Raw genomic sequence first — 12877 nt, forward strand, 5'->3', positions numbered from 1 at the left:
TTACTGTTGAGGTCGAAATACGTATCTGTCAAGATACAATTAAGTGGTGGAATTCAATGGGATTGTATAAACTCGTCTTATGACAGGTGAAAACATTCCACTAAAAGCTCAAAATATTTTTTTTATCAAAATTGATTTTTTGTTTTGACCATAGTATACACACAGACAAACAGACATAACACTCATGAAATTCTCATCGTTCACTGATTTACTGGTTAATTTAAATAATCATTAGTTGGCCAATCGGCCACAAGTGGCGCGCGAATCGGATTTACTCGAGTTTGACGTTTGCTCACTAACGCCATCTGGTTCGTGATTTGCCCAACTAAGTGAAAACAACAGATGTCGTTAGTGTTTGTACGACGATGAATTTCATGAGTGAATGTTCATTGTGTTATGTCTGTTTGTCTGTGGTATACATATTATAAATTCAGTAGAAAATCGAATTATAGCCGCTATTGAAATTGGATTTTTCTCACAATCCATACGTTAAACCTAGTTTCGGAAGTAGTGCGCTGTATAGCACATCACCAAATGAAAACAGCGCACCACTTCCGAAGTTAGGTTTAACGTACGAATTGTGAGAAAAATCCAACTTTGTTAGCGGCTATAATTCGGATTTGCACTGAATTGATAATATAAGGAATAAGCAATACGTTGGGTTACAACACAAATACTAAGGGAACGTCCATAAATGACGTACCGTGTTTTTTTTTTCCATTTTTAAGCCCTCTTCTCCCCCATCATAGAAATTTGTCATAAATTCAGATACCACCTTCCTATAAACGATGTAGATTTTTGGTTTACCCCTCCCCCTGTATTAAACCTTTCGTATTAAAACAATGCATTTCAACTCGAAATTCAGTTCATTTTAAAATGATAACAACCTGATGACAAAAAAATACTGAGAGCATCTTAAAATTTATATAGGTACATATTTCTTATGCTAAAATAGACCTCTGGTGAAAATTGAGTCTCATTTGGCTAACATTTAGGTGTGCTTCGAATTGATTTAGTGTACATGGCATGCTCTTGCCCTTCAAAAAATCCTGACTCTGAGTAGGATTAATGAAATTTTATTGCAACGACAACTGAATGAAAACTACACGCACAGTTGAAAGTATGCTCTTTTGGGCACAAATACACTCTTTTGCGGGAGAATGGGACTACCCATAAAAGGAGTAAAATTTGATGCATGAAAAGCAACAGTTTTACACACTTTCCCTGTATTTATGCATAAATGTTAATCATTTGTGAATAAAAGATAGTCATAATTGTGCATAATATTTATTCATTTTTGTGTGTAGTCCCATTCTCCCACGAAAGAGCGTACTTTGAACTTTGACGTCATAATAAAATACTTTAAGTCAAAAGAGCATACTTCAAAGTCTTTTGTGTGTAAACTTTTTTAGCAGGGTACGGCCATTTTCTACAACTTTCTAAAATGATTTATATCTTTGTGTGTGTAAAGTGTGTATTTTTTACTCCGAAAATAGAAGTAAATGGGTACTTTTTACCCCTACAGTTTTTGCCTTTCGCGTATACTAAGTATACGTAAAGGCTATAGGATCACTCCGAAACCGAACTTTTGATAGAAGGCTCGGAGACCCATAGTGTTATATACCAATCGACTCAGCTGAACGAATTGAGGTGATGTCTGTATGTGTGTGTGTTTTTTTTTTCTTCCTAAGCAATGGAGGGGGAATCTGCTCAACAGACATCCTGGGTTGACCAGGAAGTGCGGGGTTAGGGATCACCGAGGGAGGCAGGACTACATCCCCGACCCGCTAAACCGTTTTAAATGCCACCAAGCCCATAGTCCCTTCGGTACAACCAGAAAGTAATGCTTCAAAGGGGGGCCAGTGCACAACGCACCCTCGGGCTCGGAACCCGCCCGGTTGACCGACGCCGCGAAAGCGACGATACCATGTTGTTCTTCGCGCATGACCACCGGTATGACCCATGAAGCCGAGTCCGATCCCTTGGACCACCTCATTTCCCAACTTCATCTTTACACATCCTCCTAACTAGGTTGTCCGGGGTAGTGTCCAGACCACATGTGGCAAGCATGTGGTCACGCATTGCGCGAAAACGTGAGCACACGAACAACACGTGTTCCGCCGTTTCCTCTAAACCTGCGCACACCAAACACTCGAGCGAGGCCGAGCAAGCCAGCTGCGTTACCTGCACTGTGATTTTGCAGCACGCTTAAACGCCGGGCACATCGAACTCTCCATGGGGTGCTTGCTGTTCAAATCAAACAATTGGGAGGGTTCGTGCAGCATTGTGCCCTCCAATCCGCAGCGTCGGCAGAGATTGCTTCTGTCAGGGCCTTTGCAGTCCCATTGCTTGTGCCCCGGTTCCAGGCATTTGAAGCAAACTTCGGGTTGCTCGTATATGCCCACAGGGCATACCGACCATCCCACCTTGACGCTTCCTAACTTGACTACCTTGGAGGCGTCCGCTGCAGATAGCCGAACCAATGCTACCTGCGTCCCTGCCGGACCTTTCCGTAGCCGAACGGCTGCGGTGGGCGTCTCCACTTCACACTGTCGCCGCAGTGCCGTGACGAGCTTTTCGACTTCGGTGATCTCGTCCAGGTCTTTAACCCTTAGATTCACCTCCGTAGTGAGTGCCCTCACACTGACCGTCTCGCCTAGAACTTCCTCTGCCAACTTCTTGTAGGCGGCGCCCTTTTGCGAGACGCCCCGCTTCAGCTCGAGGATCATCTCGCCCATCCGGGTACGTCTTATTCGACGTACCTGGGCGCCGAGTTCACCGAGCTTGACGTCACTCCTCATCGCCTTCAAAACGTCCGAGTACTTAGCCTCGTCCGCCGTGATGACTAGGGCATCGCCCCTGGAGCGATTGGCGCCTACCCTAGACTTCTTGCTACCCTCATTAACCTGGGCCTTCTTTTCGGCCCTTGACGTCTTCGGTTTCCTCTTGTTCTTGACCAGGGTCCAGGAGGCGTCACCCCCCTCTATTTCCCTGGTCTGGTGCGGCTGAGAACTTTCAGCCTGTCGTAACCCCTTACCACCGTCTTTCCTGAGTGGACGGACCTTTCCAGGTCCTTCCTCCCCCGGTCTGTATGTGTGTATGAATGTATGTATGTATGTGTACCAAAATATGTGAGACACACTGCAACAGGTTCCTTCCGGAATCCTTCCTAATTTTTTGCTATTGAAAATTGGGCCAATCGGCCATTGCGCTCCGGAGTTATTAAAAAAACATTGTTTATTTCCCCATTTTTCCCAAAGGTCCCCTTTGAAAAAAAAATCAAAATCGTTTTTGTTTTTCAAAAACTGCTGCAATGCTTTCAAATGACCGCAAATAAATGTGAATTGATGGAAATAACTGAATCTATCTTCCTAAAGTTCAATTTTGACCTCTCTTATGTGCTTTTCTTGTTACATTTTATAATACACGAGAAAGGCACCATCACCGCTATGTGGATTATTCTGTTTTTTTATATAAATTTGCTTTTAGAAGTCGGTAAGGTTGTTCAACATAGTTTATTTCGATAAGAAAACAGGACAGTCAATCCATAAGCTTTTTGCCTTTCTCGTACAACTAAGCTGTACCGAAAGGCTATCATTTTTTTATTATAAATTATCAAATGGTAAATGAATGGAATGAATGAATGAATCATTTCACTCCCAAAACGAACTTTTTATAGAAGCCTAGAAGCCCATAGTATTATCGATCCGATTATCGATTATCGATACCAATCGACTCAGCTCGGCGAGCTGAGCACATGTCTGTCTGTACGTGTGTATGTATGTGTGTATGTGTGTGCACAAAAGCTATAAAAAACATAAGAAAAATTTTCGTATAGTAATCCTTAACCGATTTTCTCGCAACAAGTTTCATTCGACAGGGGACAAAGCCTTGTTGATCACTATTGAATTTTATAACGATCGGTCATTGCGTTTGAAAGTTATGAAGAAAATGGTACATCGGACCATATATACTCCATATAAGGTTGGTGTCTCAACTAAATGCGAGAAAGGCACCACCAACGCTAGGTGGATTAATCTGTTTTTTTTGTTCAGTAAATGCATAATTACATTGATTTTTATTTATATTTTGAGTAGTTTTAAATTTTGTTGCTCCAAATGTATAATTATTTTCCTAATCGCTTCCTTGCCCTGATATAAAGTGTAAACCAACAGAATATCGTACTCAATAAAATTACAATTAGGATATTATACTCATTTTTCGAATACGCCTACGATTCTCGTAGCCCCCGGGGGTATTCAGGGACCATACACATTACCTCATCAGTAAAATGATTAGCTTCTTCCGATACTTCCGCATTACTCGGAGGCCTCTGGAAGCTACCGAGGTAGCTAGGCGTTTCTTCGTCGATGCGTTAGAAAATAGTTTTCCAAAGTGGTGGGTCGACCCCCCAGCCTGTGTAAATCTTATGGAAGGGGGTCGCGACCCCCTAACTTTGGCAAGCTATGCGTTAGAAGGTTAGAGCGCTAGTTGCAGTAACTTACACTAATTGTTAACAGAATTTCAATCATTTAGTTTAAGTTACTGCAACTGGTGCAATAAATTTGATATTATTGGAATTCAAACATTGAACTATTAGGCTGTGTTGTAGAAAAAGCTTTGCACTAGTCTCTTGAATATGGTATTAACAAACTAGTAAATGGTCGAACCCAGATTTGTAAGTGATCGATAACATCCTCTGTGGCAGAACTTTCCTACATAGGTGCAGAACTAATTATTGAAACTCAAATTCAAGTTGACAAAGTTTTGTTTTATCGGTTTTGTTACAATATTGTATGTTTTGCCAGATCCATCCTGAACGATTTTTATTTTTCCAATTGAATGTTGTACTTCTTTTAACGATATGTTTTTTTTTTCAGGAAGTTACAATTTTGATGAACAAAACGCCAAGCATGCGGTGATTGAGCTGATCGAAAAATTCATTTGTGGAGATAATTCGCAAACCTTTTTGGAACGGCTTAAAGTAGAGGACAACGTGGCATCGATCTGCGGTCGGGTGTTTAAGATTGGCGAACCAACATACAGTTGTCGAGAATGCAGTAAGTTACCTTTCTTTCCGTGCATCACTGTATATTACTCCATTTGGTTACACAATAATATTATTTTGCTGAATCCCAGCAAAGTTTGCTGATTTAATTTTTGATAATCTATACAATCAAACCTCCATAGGTCGATGTTCTATAACTCGATATCGACTTTTCTGGGTTACTGCGATGGTCCCTCCAAAAAGCTTCCCAAGGATGTTCTATCCCACATCTCGAGCATTCGTTTCAGCACAAATTTAATTACTGGATCCATCAATTCCATCAGCGACTTGATCGGTGGCATTCATTGTTGTAGATGTCAAGGGTGTAGAGTGTGGTTGTACCGATGTACCGCGGAAGGAATTGATATTGGAGATCAATTAGTTGATACATATTTTGATATTTCAATAACTAATTTATTTATAATGAATCGCCTGCTTTGAGCGTGCTACTATGAGTTAACTTTCTGTTAACACACTATGAGTTAACTTTCTGATATCAGTATGGCGAAAGGCGAAAGGTTCGATTTCTCAAAATTAAGCACTTCAATCGAAAAAATATTTGGTGGGCTTAGTAGCGGATACCATCCCTCATAATCGGTACCAAATAGTTTTTCATGAAAAGTTCCTAATTTTGAGAAAACCAGCGTTAGATGTCTTTCGCCATACAAATTTCTGGCGGTTAACTCTTGCTGGCTATTTTGTGCATATACTATAGCGCCTGGATGTGGCTGCGGCGGGTAGAAAATCAGCCACTGCCAATAATTCATTATAATTTATTATAATTTATAATTCTCGAAGCAAGGTGTATTCTGTATCTGTCACACATCCAAAAAATGTTACACTTTAAGCATGCACATTGCACATCCTTCACCGTAGGGCAGACCAACACATTTTGCGTAAAACTAACTTCCATGTTGACATAGGCCTCCGTGAGTAACAACTATGTCCTCATCACAAATTTCAACATTGCAAGCGTTGCAGTTAGTTAACATTCAGGTCGTGTGAGCCGAGGTAGCAGTGTCATAGTTGGTCACCATCTGTATTACAGTCACCTCCGGCTCAGTATACAAGAGGTGCCATCCTGTTCTAAGTTCTAAATTCCGAGGTTTCTAAGCCAAGTTACCATTTTTGCATTCGTACCATGCACGCATCTAACTTTGCGCATTTTGCGGTTATTTTCATTATATAATGCATTTCAAGCAAATTTTGAAACCAACTTGCCGCCACAATATATTTGGTATAATAGTAGAGAATACATTTTGCCGCTGTTAAAGGACACAAAGTGCACTAAAACCAGTGGAAATTGACACAATTTCGTATTCTTAGCACAAATGCAAATGACGGTCTACTCGAAAAACTACAATTTTCGTAATTTGTACATTAGTTGACCATACTATAAACGGGCTTGGTGGTCATATGAATATTACTTCTGTCTCATAAGTCGGTGGTTCATTTCCAGGCACGTTCCATTCCTTCTACTTTGTATCTATCTTTCCATATATTTATCATGTTCTAGCAATCACTATAACTGGAAATAAGCTTTCATACCATTTACGTCTTTTATCATATAGGGGAAATGACGGCTTTGGCAGGTTTTTTTTTCTATTATTGTCAGGGAGGTTTTTGTTGACCAAATTTTATGAAATTCGGCCACAATATTCTTTGATATGCAAAGAATGTTTAGGACAAATTTGAGCATAATTGGTTATAGAAAACCCCCTGACAATAATAGAACAAAACCTGCCAAAGCCGTAATTTCCCCTACCTACAAACAAAACTTTACTAGCTTAGGCAACTGTTAGAATTCGAAATGAACGAAAAAGCTCGTTTCGACATCCAATTAGAATAACACCACCCTTTCATTACCAACCACAGTCGACTAGAGTCACTAGATATAAAGTCTGGCAAAGACACTGACAGGTCACCCAATCGAACTGTCATTTGCGGGATCCAATCGAACATGACGCTTCAAATGGGCTTGAAGCAATAGTATTGAGATAGTGCTGAAAATTATTCCTAAAATACAAAAAGCTACAAAGTCCAAAGAAAAAGGTAAAGGAATTTGTTCTTGGATTTACTACACCTGGTTCTTTTTTTACACGGGTGGGTTTTAGCTAATTACGACCTTTAGCGTTGATGAAGCTATGAGTTAACCCCATGAAAAAATTCACGAAAAATCAAAGAAAATTCAGGTGGTATTAAAAATGCTGTGGTAAATTAGGTTAACCGGGAAATTAAAGAATACCAACCGTGTAAAAAAAATATTGGGTGTAGTTGAAAAACATTCTATTTGATTTTTTGCAATAAAATGTGGAAAAAGTGTTTTTGGCTTTGTGAAAGCAACTTTTACATAACGCTTACATAACGCTGAAATAGATCATTTTCAACCCCCTCCCACACCCTCGTAACGTGCTTTGTATGGAAGGGTTCTAAAATATGTATGGGCCGTAACGCTCGGACAGACACCCTCCCACTTCCTAAATCGTTATGTAATTTGTGAATGGGCCCTAATCGTGCGAGAGCTTGAACTTTTTCATGGGCTGCCAAAATCTAACAAGAATTTTTCGGATTGGAAAATCTCACGGGTTTCACTCCGCCAGACTTTATATCTAGTGACTTTACAGTCGACTCTCTACATCTTGATGTTCTATATCTCTATGTCTCTCCCTATGTCGATGGTTTTCTTGGTCCCTTCTATTTACATACATTTTTACTTTCTACTTCCCTATCTCGATGTGTTCTGGTCATATTTTGTTCTAAATTTTCTCTCTAGGCTACTAGACCAGTGTTGTCCTACACTCAGTGCAAAAAAATCTGCTCTTTGATTTTACTCTATCTAAACGATTGTATAGCCTTAACTAAGTAAGTGCAACTAATAGAGGGATATTTGAATTATCTAAATGTCATGTCAAACTATTGAAAAATGCACTGGAGTGTATTTTCAGTGCGCGCGCTCCTTCGGCTCTGGGGTGCATTTTTTCAATAGTTATAGGCGACTCTTAGTACGGCAAAAAGATACAATAATTTGGGGACGTGTGCAAAACAATTTAAATTTAAATCTAATTGGACTATCTGCGCGCCAAACGAACAGTGTTGGCGCGCAGGTTGAAACAATAAACAGAACAGAAAATGAACAATACGATGCACGCTGCTCTGTTTGGCGCGTTCTTTTCCATAGCCAGCAGCACAGCACAGCGACGATGACATCGGCACGATGTGTGATCGAACATTCACCTATTAGTTGCCATTACTTAGTTAAGACTATAAAATCGTTTAGATAGAGTAAAATCAAAGAGCAGATTTTTTTGCTGTACTGTACTGTGATCGAACTTTCACCTATTAGTTGCCATTACTTAGTTAAGACTATAAAATCGTTTAGATAGAGTAAAATCAAAGAGCAGATTTTTTTGCTGTACTGTACTAGACCATATTTGGACAATAACAAACACTTAAAAAATAAGAGATGACAGTTGTTTTGTTGTCGTTTTTCAAAGCAACGAGTTTTTTTTTCGATCTAGTGCCCATTTCAATATTCCTTCATTCCTTTTATATCGAGATATGGAGAAGCGACTGTTGACTGTATCACATTGGCAACCCGTTAACCAAAATGAACCTTTGCCATAGAAGCTGTTTGCGCTAACGCGAAGCGTTCTGATTGTATTTACCCTTTCAATAACCTCGAGCCACCGCGAGTATCCCGGCTCGCACTTGCCAACTAACAAAAGCCCCTACCTTGCACACCACATCGTTATTCGAACGCCCAAAAGGCAGTGAACCACGCAAGCACGACAAAGAACGCCCTAATTTTGCATACCTTTCACCTATATAAAAACCATGTCCCCCTGTGAGTTCATTCATTCAGTTTTCAATCATTGTATCAGACACAACAAGAGAAATAAACATCAGTTTTAAGAAGCGACGCCTTTCACTCCACCAGCCGAAGCCAAACAGCCTTTTACAAGGCTAATGACACATAACATATAGGCATCTTTGCTGTGGAATGTGGTCCTTCCATGATTTTGGAACGCTAGCGAACCTAGCGGTGGAAGTCAAGCTTTACTGAAAAACGCGCATTAGACAGAGTAGCATCGCATGCTTTGCTGTCTCTATCTTTCGCCTTGGATATACGGGAGTGCCATTCGTCGATTGTTGCTACACAAAAAGCCTACTTTGAAATTTGCAGTTTGTTCTATGATACCTATCTGTTTTGTGCTAATGAGTTAATTTACCCCCGTTCCAGTCGAGCTGCCGTTCGTTTCCGGCTTATTCGAGTTCATGAGTGAATAGAAGTTAATCCCGAAATTCCAATAAAATGCCGCATGAACTCGTGGCGAGTGCAGAGGTGTTCTCGGCTTGCAGTGGTGGAAATCTGTGAACCTTGCTCACAAAACGAGCAGTGGGAAATGCAAACTACTCGCGAACATTTGTTTTGTCTACTCGGTCTTGCCTACCTATTACTCGCAGAGAAAACAGAAAAACGAACCCAGAAAAATGTTCGTAAAGCTTCGCGAGTCATTCGGGTTAATTTGCAAAATGTCAATGTTGCAAGAACAAATTTCTTTATTGTTATTGTGTTTATCTCAAGTGAAATTTATCCATTGTATTCAAAGTAACCACAAATACTCGCGACCTTAATTTTTGCTCGCGAACAAAATACTGCCCTGTTTTCTGTCTTTGCACTGCTCGTAATCGCGAACAAAGCTGGTGCCAGAAAAAAGCAGGCAGTAGGTTCGCGCAAGTGTGGCCTTTTCGGTAGGCCTAGGGATCCTATATTAAGAGATGTGCGAATACTTTTCCAAACGATTTAGCAACGCTGTTACTTTCGTAAACAAACGCTGCCAGCACTTGCCGCAGTGAAAAATGTTTAGGCTTGCACATGACTTTTCATTCGAAGACACTGTTTGATTATTTTGTCTATCCTCTAGCAGTGCATTTTCGCTAGAATTAAAGAGCAATACGAATGAACACGATATAAGGCATCAACTAGACTACTTTCACTTACGAAAGCAAAACAAATTGTTTATTCGATAAAACTTTTCATAAAATCTATTTCACCAAAATCGCAATACCTTTCGATCTGCAACAATAACAATGTTCATTTGGCTCAGATTTTGACAGTTCTCAATGCTCGATTGGCTCAAGATGGCTGCTTTCGCATATCTCTGAATGTAGGATCCCTAGGTAGGCCCAATTATACTCTTTTCTTACTCGTGAAGCGAGTATTCCCATTACTGCACAATGGGGAAAAAATGTCCATAATGGGAATATATTCAATATCTCGGTTCGGTATCGGCGGATTACGCTGAAATTTTGACACAAATCGTAGAAGTTGGTGCAAAGTTGGTTAAGTTCACTGCACAAAGCTGTAAGACCTTGTTTTACCCTAACGCCTCTAATTGGGTATGTAATTCGTCAAACTCGGAGTTATAAATAATCGACAAAACCAGGGCTGGCATACTCCTCAGAGTAGTCGAAATGTGCGTGTCTTTTGCACTCCTCAAAAAGACCGCAAAGAGTGTGTTTTGCTTATCGCTCATTTTTTCTCTTCCACTACGCAGTGAGTTCTCTTTGTGTTTCTACTCTTCACCGAATGCATTTGTCAGACACGAAGAGTTGAGGATAAATGATGAAATAAACACACCGTGTTCCTCAATGAGTTTTGACAAAACGGTGAATCAAACAGAATGAAAATAAACATTGCCAAAGAAAGTTAAATGTAGCTGTTGATACTATTTATGCGTAATAAGATATTTTTGTTTTTGCTGGCTTTTGGGATGTCTGTGGGCAAAACTATTAAGATGCAATTGTACTACCAGCATTATTCCGCCCCACCTGCTTTAAAATAAGTTACTGACGAGACGATTTCTAAATACAATTTCCGTCAGGTAATCTTGGTAAATATAAAGGCCCTAATTTCGGAACAAAAACAGAAAACATTGCACTCATATAAAGTTCCATTATTTCATTTCATTGCTAAATTTTTTCTTTATGTTAGCCCAATGTACTCCTGTTGTCTACAACATTCAGAATAATGTTCACGGCCGTATGAAAGTTTTCACACAATTTCATTGAAAATAACTGTTTAATTTGCACAATTCTGTGTAAAATAGTTTTAGAAAAGATTTTTGATTTACGCCAAGCTAAAAATAAACAGTTTTAATTCCCCTTCCGTCTCCAGGCGAATAAAGGTTGCGTGAAGAAGAAGAAGCCGAAAGATATTAGAAAAAAAATAGCACGGGAAAGTACTCGGTGAAATTTATAAAACTCTTCTCACAAATTCTAGACATCAGTGCAATATCACATAATAAAATTCAAAATCAAAATTATGTGTTTTTATACAATATAAGGAAAGTTCATCCTCGTACTGCTAACCGCATTTATCTAAATTGCTTCTAGAATTTTCGAGAAGCGTTTTCAAAATTTACCCGTTTGCTTTCCCGTGCCATTCCTTTCAAATATCATCTTTTAGCTTCTTCTTCTTCTTAATCTTTTTTATTCAATCTTTATTCGCCAATTTAGCATGGAGCGCCAAACTTTATTAAAACCTCGTCCTTTCTAACTGAGACGTTAGTTAACTAATTTTCAAAAGCGAAGTATGTTTGTGTTCCAAAAAATTTTAGCGAGCTTCATAGAAAACGAAATCGTTTCCAAGAATATTGCACTAAGTGGCACAACTTTGTGCTGGTCCAGCACCCACCGGCATCATTCTCTCACTCTTCGTCTTCGTCCTCACTCACCGTGTTGGCTTTGTTACACGATGAGTATAAGCGTCACTCTCTGTGGTGTGTATTAAAATCTCCTCATTGTGCACAGTGTGTGAGGAAATGCCAGCTCTGGACAAAACATAACATATTTCAAGCTCTATCTGGAATAAGGGCGAATGTCGCAAGAGAGGATTCTCTTCGCCGACTTCCCCTCTTTTTAATAAAAGTGACAAGCAGTGGATTTTTTTGTGGTTTATCACCTCAGGACGATAGAAAACGATGCGAGCTTGCATTCTGAGGTGATAAACTGCAAAGAAATCCTCTGCTTGTCACTTTTATTTAAAAGAGGGGAAGTCGACGAAGAGAATTCTCTCTTGCGACATTGACCTCAAATTTAGCCAAAAAATATGTTATGAGAACTCTGTCTACTGCACGATGCTGGGAATGCTGATTTTACCCCACACACTAACTTTTTCTTTCTCGAGCTCGGCAAAATCGGGCACCGCTGTAGCTCAGTAAATTTCAGAACTGAACTTCGGCATAAAATTTCGTTTATTACTGATTTTCGGCAAAATATTTACCATATCTCAGCAACTGAAACGTCACTTTTACTGATATCTCGGCAAAAATCATGTTTGCTGAAACTCGGCGGTGCCCAGCTCGGGAAAATAAACAAAAAAATGCTGAGATCTCGGTGAAAAAAAAAGTGTGCATGTTCTCATATTCCTCAAATTGCTGACAAATAACCTCACGTCTGATCTACAATTGAAAACAATAAGAAGAGTTTCAATTTATCGATTTACCCAGATTTACCCTATACCCAATGCTGATGGTTTTATCTCTAACATGATTGTAATTCAGGTATCATCATGATAATAAACATTTTAATATGTACTTTTTATCACCTTTTATTCCTTAAGGACATAGTTGGAAGAGTACCATGATGGCAGTTACTATGCAACGGGTCAATACCACACCTCCCGCACTCCTCTCCCATCAACATTCGAATGCATCGAACAGCACCGAACAAAAGTTTGATATTCAAATTACTAACCTGCTCACAGCATATTTATTTACTTCCCGTGATAATGAACATGATTCTACAAAGAGTCCTATGCATTTCGGC

General features: G+C 39.6%; 1 protein-coding gene across 1 annotated transcript in view; it reads left to right on the forward strand.

The window, feature by feature from the left end:
• LOC134205276 (E3 ubiquitin-protein ligase UBR1) overlaps window positions 1–12877 on the forward strand; it is a 38351-nt gene that overhangs the window by 959 nt on the left and 24515 nt on the right. Inside the window, exon 3 of the mRNA XM_062680380.1 lies at window positions 4881–5060. Coding sequence (XP_062536364.1) covers window positions 4881–5060 — 180 coding nt within the window. The remainder of the gene's footprint in view (window positions 1–4880; window positions 5061–12877) is intronic.

Source organism: Armigeres subalbatus, chromosome 1 (assembly GCF_024139115.2).
Source record: "Armigeres subalbatus isolate Guangzhou_Male chromosome 1, GZ_Asu_2, whole genome shotgun sequence".
Taxonomy (NCBI): Eukaryota; Metazoa; Arthropoda; class Insecta; order Diptera; family Culicidae; genus Armigeres; species Armigeres subalbatus.